Raw genomic sequence first — 11,784 nt, forward strand, 5'->3', positions numbered from 1 at the left:
GGCCTCGCACCCATCGCAGCTCGGGGGTGTGAACTTCTGACTGGTTTGCAAAGGCAATATTGCCCTTCCCTAGGCGGAGCTTATGCCGTCTCATGGCAGAGAGGGTAGTGTTGGCTGGTTTAGTTTGTTTTGGGGGAAGTTGGTTTATATTTTGGCTTTTTAAAACTTTCAGGTTCAGTTTCAGCTTGGTCATCGTTTCTTCGCTGCTGAAACAAATGCAGCACTCAATAAAAATACAGTTGCTCACGGTCCTGATGAAGTTGTGGATTGCACGCTTTTCTACAACTAACGTGATGCAGAGTTATGTGCCTGTATGGGAAGTTGTCTGAAAAAGACCATGTGGGTGCTCACAGTGTAGTCTGTGTTGTAAATAATATAACTTCCCTGTTCACTGGAAGTGCAGCTATTAAACTGGAGGAAAAAATAATGTTTGAAAAATCCTGATAATACTGTTATGGAAAGATGACAAACAAGGCTAGTCTGAGAACTTTCTGGTTAATGCAGATGTCCTCACTCCTTAAGCTCACTACCAATTTCATACTAGTGATTTGGTTTCAGTTATTTTAAGCCAATCCAAAGAAGTATTGAGTATTGGAAAGCTCATTTGACCTTAAGAGTGGAAGGGGTGAATTGCATCTAAAGTAATAAATGGGTTTTCAGTAACTCGAAATCTTATTGCAGCTGCATTTGCCATGATTTTCTATAGTATTGATTTCTGTGCATCTTTAAGGTGCACTTCAGATCACTTTCTGCTGCTTGCACTACAGCTGTTACACTCTTGTTACATTTACTAATGTTTGTATCATTTTTGTTTATGTGAGTGCTTTTAAATCCTAACGGTAAAAAAAATAGGTTATAAATACAACTGGCTTTTAATAAAGTTAGGTATCTTTAAACATAATTGCCATGATAAATAAAGATGTCCAAACTAGTGCTTTTAAAACACTTATTTCATCAGAAGCTTATTACTCTCTTGTGCAATGAGTTAATTTTTTTTTTTTTCTGTCTCCTATCAGGTTTTTAGTTTATTGCTTGTCTAGTAACTATAATAGCGTTCCATGGACTTGTGTCTTTGCAGGTTGTTGATTATTTGTGCCTGCCTAATGAACTTTCATGGCTAGCCTTAGTTTTTGCTGGGCAGTTGCCTTTTAAAGCGATATCTTGATATAGTCTAATGATATTTTTTAAATGTTTTAAAGAAATTGTTCACAATTTTGACACTTTTTAGCCTAAAGACTTTCTTCGATTTTATATATATATATAGCATTTCATTGGAGTTTAGGACCTCTCAGGTGCATGGACTACCTTTAAGGAGATGTGTGTATAAATGTGTATATATGTTTATACATATTGAAAAATTAGGAAAATAAAATCTATTGTCAATAGGTTTACCTTTCTTATACTGGAGTCTGCACCTCCACTGGGAAATATTTGGGGAGAGTCAGGGAAGGATTCACTATTGGTTTTGGCTTTGAGAGGAACCACTAGCAGGATTCCTGGAATGCATTTTCTGCATTAATGTAGTTAAAGCAGCTGAAAACTTGGAAGCTAGTTGTACTTTAAAAGTGGGTGTGGATGTTTCCTTTGGCAATGGAGACCATTTGAGCAGTCCTTACACACCTCCTGTAATCAAATCCATTCCACCTTACTGCAACTTTGATTGCTCAGGCCACAGATTTTTTGACCTCTCAGTTGTGCCGGTAAAACTGTTAATGGGCCAGGTTATTTTTAACTTGCACTGGTTCGTATCATAGTCCCGTGAAAAGTTGTACTAGCACAACTGAGGGAGCAGTGCAGGAGCAGGGCGGGAACTCATTAGGCTGGCTTTGTTGCCAGGAAAAAAGTCAGTGAAGGCTCGGCTTCAAATCATAGCATTGAAATAAAAAAAAAAATAAAAATTAAAAGGTCTGAAATAATCTTGATACTTGCCTTTTAAAAGCTGCCATATGTTTTGAGTCACCTTTTGAGAATACCTTAATATGTACATCCTGGTTCATAAAATGAAACGTCCATAAGAAGTGCCACCAGTTGGTGTAACTTTCTAAAAGTCCATGCCTATGTTATCAAATTACTTCTAACTGTATTAAAAAAAAAAAAAAGTCGGCTGCATTATAGTGTAGCGGAGGTTATCACGTGTATCTTGTTAGAATTCAGCTAACATACAGGTTGCTTGTGTCTATTTAGTGTTTTTAATATAAATTACATGTGCTCTCACTTGCATTCTCTGAGCACATTTTGTAATTGATTACTTTTTTCCCTGAGGTCAAATAAAACTAATTTTTTATAATTAAAAACCCCCCTCGTATTTATGTTGTCAGTTCCATGAAAAAAATCTCTGAAAATAGTCTTTCATTTTGCCTTGAAGTCTAATAAACTTTGCCTCAGTGTTAGTAAAGAAAAGGTGTTCTAAAGAACATCCTTCTACAAAGGAGAGTTAGGCTTGATTCTATTTCTGAGACCTGGCACATGGCCCCTGTTGTTTCTGTTAAGTGGAAATTGGCTTCATACTCTTCCTCTTTTCCCGTGACAAGAATCTAGTTTAGTGTCTTATTCTCTTCTTTCCTAGTACCATGTTTAACTTCAGCAGCCTAAGCTGATGGAGGAAGGAAGGAAGGAGTATAGCTTTGCTACTTTGTATTATCCCCAAGGCTTAGCATGTAATGCCAGCAGCCCCATTCTCATGCACTTTAATGAAAGTAGGGGCACGATCTGTCTGCTCCCCTGTGATAAGCTATTACAGACTAATTATTTCTACAGTCCATCACCAAATCTAGCAGCTCATTACTCCTATCCTGAAATTGTCTTCTTTTATTAGATATTAGACAGTTTCTCACTGTGCCTGTGCTGAAGACTTCATTTCAAACACTGTTGATAGATAATGAGGGGTATTCTTAGTTTTGCATTATTATACTTTCAAAAAAGAAACTTGACCTGATGTTTAGTATATATGTTGCTCTCAAAATATTTTTGGAAGGGAGAAAATCATGGGAAACCGTACAGAAAAATGTGTTGGATAAACACCCTCTTCATCTTACAAGATAAATCATTTAGTTTAAGAAATACCCGTTTATGATTATGAATGTAATCTTGATTTTGTCACCTTGTGTATAAGGTTTGGTAGTCTTTAATGACATAATCATATACATTAGTGCTGGTCTGATGCCCTGGCTATTAGGTTTAGGGAGTTAAACTGTCAGAACTATCACTGCGTAATACTGGGAAGTCAAGCTTCCTTAACTAGTTTGCTTTGTCAGGTAAGTGTTGCATCAGCACAAGAATGAGAGAAGTATTAGTAATGTTTTTTGTTGGCAGTGGCCTGGTAATAAGACTAGAAATATTCTTATATTGATTGTGACCTTCATGAAAGGAGCTGTTGCTCGGATATTCTTCACTTTTTGTCAAAGCAGTCCAATGATGAATTGAATTTCATGTGCTTAACTGCTCATTAATTTCAAGGAATTCCTATATTGGCTGGAGTTACTATTGGGTTCCTCATGCAAAACTGTATTGTTTCCCCTCCAATTTCCCAAAAAATGGAGACATTGAATTTTGCGAAGCTCCGTGTCTTAGGCAAAGCAAACATGTTGTCTTGGGATCCTGATCCTGGTTATTGCTGAGACAGCCCTGTGGTTTTATGAAATTGCTGGTCTTTACAAATTAGATTATTGGTAGTGTGTGTAAAGAAACATAAAAGTTTCTTATTTCCTGTATTGTTCAGAAATACTTTCCAGATTATGTTAGAGGATGTGAAAAGAAAGAGGAAAACTTCATTGGCCATCACTGTTTACTTAAAAAGCAAAACCAGTTACGATTAGAGATGCTGATTGTAATTTGGTTAATTCCAAAAGCTACATATTTTCATTACTATTTTCATACATGACATTTTTTTTCCTTACTGCAAGAGCAAGTCTCCAAGCATAAGGGACTCAGTCTAATGAGATCTATGCAAAACTTTTGTCAAGTCCTAATGGATAATGAAAACACTATGCAATGCATTGTGGGTATGGTTTTGGGTTTTTGTTGTTATGGGTTTTTTTTGTTTGAGGTCTTTTTTGGTGTGTGGTTTGTTTGTTTTTTGTTGTGTGGGTTTTGGGGAATTTTGTTTTGGTTTTGTTGGATTTTAAAGAAAAAGTGACTATATGGGAAGCCCTGGCAAAATCTTACACAATTTGTGGGGCTGTGGTAGGTTGTGGGGTTGGGTTGGGTTTTTTTAGATGCAAAGAGAATAAAGCTATAACGAGTGTTTCAGTAACTCAGTTGTGCCAGGTGTATTACCCTTGCTTCATAGCAGGGTCTTCACATTTCTTGTGAATCACTTACCTGGAATAGGAGTATTTTTTAGAAGATACCTTTCACTGTGGTGTCAGAGGCTTCCTCTGATGGTTACTGGTGGATTATACGAAAATAGGTTAAATTATGCAGAGGATATCTTTGGTCTTTTGTCACCTTTAATAGCAAAGATGAGAATTCAGATAATTATCAGAAAGGTGTTGTGGTGTCGATCTTTGAAGATCTTTTATATCAGATCAGGTTCAACCTGTATAGAACATGGCGGGGGGCAGGGTGGGGAGGGAAGACTTTTTTATGGGAATTATCATCAAGTGCAGTAATCTTTACTGAACGGTGAAACATTTGTTTCATGAAAGTACTGAATGTTTTGGTGTGTATGTTTTGTTTTTTACTGTCTAGTCTCAAGATGGCAGAATTATTTATGGAATGTGAAGAAGAGGAGCTAGAACCATGGCAAAAGAGAGTGAAAGAAGTGGAGGAGGATGATGATGATGATGAGCCAATCTTTGTTGGGGAAATCTCAAGCTCGAAGCCAGCTAGTACATGTAAGATAACATTTTCCATAATTTAAAACAAATATTTCAAGGTGTAAAACTTTAAACTTACTTTGAAAATACAGAATTTTTAACAGTAAGACTTAAGAAATTCTACATCTTAAAGCTGTTCTGTAGTTCTCTGTCATACTGAAAATTGAAATTCTTAAGAAATTCTGTCTTAAAACCCAGGTTATGCACAGCTGTGTCTACCTCTAACCTTAAATCTCTGAAGTCAAAACAAGGATGTTTGAAGGTTTTAGCATTTAAAATATGGTTAAAAGTCCAATATATACAATGCTGAAACCATGCATGCAGTTGCTCTTAATATAGTTGATATTTAGTTAGATACTTGGAAGTGTCTCCCTACTAAAGTAACGTGCATGAATTTAAGTCTTCATGTTACAGTCCCTCTTTTTCCTCCACGCCACATTTCAAGTGTTGGTGGACAGTCTGAATGGGTGGACATCATTCTGACAAAACCAGGGTAACTGTCTTAAGTATCTATAATAAAAGCACAATCAGGAAAAGTAATTAATGTGGAAATAGTAGAAGCCTCTCTGTTAAGTAAGAGATTTTTATTAATAAATTCATTCATCCCCTGTAAAATAAATAGGTTTTTTCATCAAGTTCTGTAGTTTTCTCCTAATGCAGGCAGTGCAGGGAGTGAGGTTAGGTGGTTGTGATGACAGCAGATGTGTCAGGATTCCATGTTTGTCCTGTGCTTGGGCTTTGGCAGGTAAGTAAAGGAGAATGTTATTTTTGTTACTTAAATTAATTTTAGTAATGAAACTTTTTTATTTCTGTATGCAGCCATCTTTTAGTCAATTGTTAAGAGGTTTGACCTAAGGTTTCTCTAGCTATCAAATACACAAGACTGCCTGGTGAGGTTTACCGCTTTCAGTTTCTGCCTCATCTCTGCTATGCTTACACCCAAGATTTCCACAGTCATTTTCTGAAGGTGTATAGTTTGCAGTGAAGAATCTCAAGACAAAATGTTAAACTAGGCTCTCTGTCACACTCTGCTGCATGGATTTTGGAGCTATTATTAGCTGTTCAGTCATTTTAGTTCACAATACTTTTATCTTGCATCTGAACTCTATTTTACTTTGTTACTCACTGGGATAGTAAGTCTAATCCTTCTTACACTAGCTTAAAAAAGTGGAAAATTATGTTTTTAATATTAAAGAAATACTGAAGCTGATGTTAAAGTTCTCTCACCTGAAAATAATTCTTAAGGGTTAATATTTTTGAATATTTTAAAAATATTCTAGATCCTCTTGAAAATTTGAAGACTATTTTAAAATTACTCTAAGAAGTTTTCTGCAGTTACAAACTTCTAGAAGGACTGAAAAATACCCTTACTGTTTTTTGGGAGGTCCAGAGACCTCTGGATTGCTGTGGGTCATTGGCAGTAGGTCATGGCACAGAACAACTATTAAGGCACTAGGCATATGTTGGAACAACAAATATGCCAAGTTTCATTGCAGTCATTGTATTCTCAAGATTTTTTTTTTTTAGTCATAAAGAATAGAAATAGTTCAGGTGAAAACTACAATTTTGATACGATTCAGCAACTTCAAGAACTTTGGTAAAAGAGAGACTTACAATGTATGCATCTTATTCTAGTGCTGTCCATACTCAGTCCTGACATAAGTAAAATCACTTATGGTATAACTTTTTACTTTATCTCTTTTCCTTCCCTTTCCTCAACTTTTCTCTTTGTAATCTTCTACTTCACTATCAAAAACAGCTATGGAAGAATGACCTCAGTTCTTCTCTGGCTTGTAAGTAGTGCTACCTGGCAGTAGTCAGGCTTCAGTTTGTTATTGGTGATAGGCAAGACACAGTGAACTCAACTTTGCTTATCACTGTTGTTTAGTTTTTACCTGAGAAAATTCCTGTCTGATCAGATGAAAAATTAGATGACAAATGGAGACTCGTGTGTAGTTCTTAATTTTTCTGAAAGGTATATTTTCTGCAATACATAGCAATTTTTTTAACCTTTTCCTGACAATGCAGTTATCAGTTTTTATACAGACTGGTGTGGAAAACTTGAAGGAAATAGTTAAAAACCCAACTTTGACCTGCTGGCACAGTGTCATGTACAATAAAGTGCCTCTTTGGACATACTGGAGGGTTAGTTTGACTGGGATGAAAGTAATTCACACTTTGTTCCCTTTACCGTTTCCTGCAACTGCTCATTTTTCGTACAGTTACTGCTCATTTTTCTTGCTTCCCTTTTCGTAATGATACAAACCTGTAATTTGTTGCTACTTTAGAATGTTGTTCTGCATGTTAACTTTCTTATACTTCAGTGTTCTTTTACCTAAACAGGACAAATAACGCTTTGATGGGGAAGGGGAAAGGGCACATCAAGTCTATGATGAATCAGTTGAGTCATGTAAATCTAGTTTATAATTTCAAATCACTGGCTTCCTAAAATGTTCTTTTTTAAAAACAATAAAATCTACCTCTGTATTTTAGGATGTGAATTGTGTGCACATCAGACTGTCTGAAGCTGAATATGCTTTGTGAGACATAACTTTTAGGATAGCTTTTTTTTTTTGTAGGTAGATGAAGGCTTTAGTTATATTTCACTCTGGAATTCAAATGTGAGGTATAGATTTATTAACACACAAAAAAGTATGTGTCCAGCTAAATCCTGAACTAAGTTAATCCTTGCTCGTAGTTAGTGTTGTGTTGAAGTAAAAGTAGTATTACTATTACAGGACGAAATTTCATCATATCTTAAAAAATGCAAACCTGTTTGGATCTGTTGGTTGCAGCTGCTTTTTTATTAGTATGATCTAAATGCAGGTGGCAGGTTGAAAGCTGTGATCTTCTGAGCTCTACTGCTATTAGATTTATTTATCAACCTGAGTAGTGTATACTAATGAACCATGGCTGGTGGAAACAGCCTTAAGGTTATTAAACACAATGTGTAGATAACTCTGAGATCTATTGTTTGAGATCCTGATGTAATTTGATCCTGGTTTGAGAAGGTACTTTAAATCTTGGTTAGATATTGGAGGATCAATCTAATTTCATATGCATATTTTCACATGTCAGAGCAAGAAACTTGACAGCAACACTAATGGAATTGAGAATCTGGTGGTAGAAAAATATTTTGATTTCATGAATATTTTTGTAACATTCTGGAATGATCAGAAACCCCAGGCTAAGACATAAAACAGGGAATATTCGTGGCATTAGTTAGGGAGTAAACATCAAATATAAGAAATTCCATGTGTTTCTGATGAGCTAGAACTCTGGTCATAGACAACCATGTAGGATATGTAAGAAAATCAGTTCTCTTGTAATGCGATTCCAACACAACTCCTTTGATTGCTGGTCTGTTGATTTTTCTTTCACACTGGAAAATGGGAGTCTAAAAACAAGTTTGTAAGTACTGTATTTTCCTGTAATACAGAAGCAAATTGTGTAGTTACTGGTTTAGAGAAAATGCTTCCTTTAGTGTAGAGCAGTTCTAGTATTTGGGGAACTTACTATGTATATGAGAAACAGAAGTGAATAAATGCATTATAATCAGCAAAGCTAAGTATTTATGAAATGTTCTTTTTTTGTTTTCACTCTTATTTGTGTGTTAATCTATCTCCAAGAAAATAAAAACTGAGATTCTTAGGTGAACTAGCTTAACCTAAGAGAAGAGGAGTAGAAGAACGTACCTTAATTTGTACAAATGACACTTTGTTTTGCCAGGTATTTATGTTCGAAATAATATTCTAATTTATAAGTCAAATCCTAATTGGCTTAATTAGTGGATATGAATGCTACTTTTAATTTGAAAAGCAATTAAGCTATTAATTTAACTGCAATTAAGATAAATGTAACTTTTGACAGATATATTGAACAGAGTCAACCTCAGCTCATCACGAAGGGGGATACAGAATGGTGCACCCAGTAGAGGTACTTTATTGTCCTAATATGGTAATTAAAAACAAAAAATCCACAACACTTATGAAACATCTGACTGCAAAATTATATAAAGATAACTTTGGAATCCTTTGCAACAGGTACAGTTACTACATTCAAGCCTGACAGTCACCATTATGCAACACCTGCCTCCAGCCCCAGTGCCGTGCCTGTTTCATCAGTCTTTCAGTCTGTATCCAGACCTACAGCTAGCTCTGTAGCAGTTCAGCCATTATCTATACCAGTGAACGTTTCAGGAACTTCACAAACACTGCAGAGACCAGTTACTGGATGTTTATCAACACAGCAGATGCCTGGGTCAAGTTCTGGAATATCACAGCCTGTTAGCAGACCTGTAACGATTCCAGTGACGACACAGCCGGTATCAAGAAATATCATGGTTCCTGTAGTGGCTCAACCTGTATCCAGGCCCGTGACTACTGTAACAGCACAGCCTGTAATACTCAATCAGGTAAATTTTTATTCCCTTAAACTGTAAAATACTCAGGTGCAATTACTTTTGAATAAATTAATGAGGAACATACTGACTCAGTCTAGTAATTTGAAGACCTGGACTAGATTATAGCCTAGCATTGTATAAACTGTAAAGATTCTAGGACCATGACCTTGCACTGGTGAATTAAAATATGTATTTGAAAATACTGATTTGCAAGACTCAAAAATGATAGCTTTAGTAACAGTGGAATTACATTAAATTAAAATCTTAGGCATAAGAGAAATCAGTACTGTTTATGTTATTTTGTTTAGGTTGTGGAGAAATTGTGGAAATTCTCATTCTTTAAATTTTGCAGATTTCTCTGCTCAGAGATGGATCCTCCGTATTGATAATTTAATTTTTAAATAGCTTGCATTTGGTGTTTAAAGTAACGGGTTTTCCCACCTGATTTTTACAGTGCCTCTCTTGGGATTTTCACTTCTTAAACGAATGCTGTAGTGGTATCTCCTTAGGTGTTTGTGCTTTTTGGTTCACATGTAGTGAAACACTAGTATGGTAAGGAGGACTTAAGCAACCAAAAGTTTCAGGGTCAGTACATGAAACAATTCGGCAACATACTTGTTTGAAAAGCCCAAGGGAATTATGCCCATAGATCATGTATCATAGATCTTCCTGGATTGCCACAGAACCTCAGAATGATAACTTCAGGGAGTCAAGTTAGATGCTGTTTTTATTGCCTTAGCTGTTGGACATTTGTGAGAGAGGAAGAATGAAGATTAAAATTTCATATTTGTATGAGGTAAACTATGATGTGATACCTTTATTGAAAATAATTTAAGCTGGAACTGGTTAGACAGTGTGCCTATAATATTAGCCACTACTGTCAGGTTAAAATGAAGCCCAACAGTAGGCACCATCTCCACCATCCATGCAAATATACACACCTGCAGTTGTCCCAGCTGTCAGTCTTTTGGTATAAATAAAAATCATGCAGCCTAATGTATTCTGCTTTTGCTGAACAGGCGTATCAGTCTGAATGAACATAGTTTATAAGGCCATTAAAACATGAGAATTAGATCTTCTTCTTAAGACTTGTGGCTAAATCATTGCGAATGGGGGGTTGTATTTTAAGAAAAATAATGCAATGGAATCGCTGCCTATCAACTGAGTAGCTGAATTTCTGGCAGATTCATTAGGGAAGAACTCATACTTTCCAATTTTGAGTCTTCAGTAGTTGATTGATAGTTTGCAGAGAGAAATTGTGGCATGTCTGGTGAAGTGAGTTAGCTAAATCAGTCTGTCACTGTATCTAAGAAGGCCTAAAAAATCAAAAGTCCAGATATTGGTAGGATATCTAGACTGCCTCTGGAGTTCTCTTAAATCTGTCTTTATAAAGCAGCACAGTTTAATAGAGAAACATCTGCTACTTCACATAGTGTATACACATATTTCAAGCCTGTGAATTTTATTTTTATAAATGTTTACTTATGACATAGTATGCTTTATTAAATTCTTCAAAGGAGTACTAGGATGTCTTGCAGAATCTTTACTGCAAAAGAAGGCCCTCTCCTTTACTTCCCTTGCCCGTACATGCTCATATTTGTTTTAATAGATGAAGCTGCTAGTGGCTTCTACACTGTTTTTTATTAGAAAACCTTAGAGTGAACAGACCTAGGAAAGCTGAACTTCTCCAAAAGGTATATGTAAGCTGGATGTAACTTGTCAAGACAGTGATTTCCTTTAAAGAGACTATACACACAGCACTTCTTTTTGTGAGAGTTCTTTCTCATTCATCGAGTATACTTTCAACAGGAATATCACAGATGAGACTTCAGTTACGTTTTTATAGTCTTACTTTGCCAAAATCTGCAGGTTGTTGTTCTTACCTGGCAGAGTAGAGAAACACCTATTTGAAGAAGTTGCAGCCTGAAATATGACTTTCAAGGTACACGGCATGGAAAAGGATCTCTAACCATGTATTGGTCAGTTCTGTCTATTCCAAGTTAGACTGACATGCTTTAGAAAGTAATGGATTCTTTTCTGGGATATTCAGTGCATAGATATTCCACTGTTGAAATTATATATAATATGGTTTATTTACAGCGTTGACATTTTGATTATAGCTTTCATGAGCTCTTAATTTCTTAAGTTATCCTAAATGTAACATCCTATTCTTTGGATGTTAAGAAATTCTTGAGTACCTTTAGGAAGATTTTTCTGGGTTTTTTTCCTTGCTTAAGAAATGCTGAAAGCGAGTCTTCCATCTTTTCAACTTAACTTTTCTAGATTCAGAATTGTATTTCCAGTTTTAGCCTTATCTAGAATAATTTGTTTTCTTGTTTTTGCATTGTTTCTGCCACTTGGTTATGTTATATTTTTAATGGGGAAAGAGGCTTGTTTTGGTGTGCTTTTTTTTTTTTTTAGTGAGGTACTGTAGTTTAGCTTCTTGGGCAAAGTTCTGTGATTTTTAATATCACTCCTGCCACATTATGTCATTTGCTTTTCTTAGTGTCATTTGTATACTATCTGTATTTTGGTTCATGTCCTCAGTTTGAATTGTCTTCATTC

General features: G+C 35.7%; 1 protein-coding gene across 2 annotated transcripts in view; it reads left to right on the top strand.

Annotated features, from left to right (window-relative positions):
- Positions 1–4,696: 4,696 nt before the first annotated feature.
- The window catches only part of ZNF280D (zinc finger protein 280D), a 50,519-nt gene continuing 43,431 nt past the window's right edge, over positions 4,697–11,784 (top strand). For both annotated transcript variants that reach the window (XM_009321589.1, XM_009321590.1), the window contains exons 1-3: positions 4,697–4,835; positions 8,688–8,753; positions 8,861–9,231. In XM_009321589.1, the coding sequence (XP_009319864.1) occupies positions 4,697–4,835; positions 8,688–8,753; positions 8,861–9,231 (576 nt within the window). The remainder of the gene's footprint in view (positions 4,836–8,687; positions 8,754–8,860; positions 9,232–11,784) is intronic.

Source organism: Pygoscelis adeliae, unplaced genomic scaffold, assembly GCF_000699105.1.
Source record: "Pygoscelis adeliae isolate BGI_AS28 unplaced genomic scaffold, ASM69910v1 Scaffold183, whole genome shotgun sequence".
Taxonomy (NCBI): Eukaryota; Metazoa; Chordata; class Aves; order Sphenisciformes; family Spheniscidae; genus Pygoscelis; species Pygoscelis adeliae.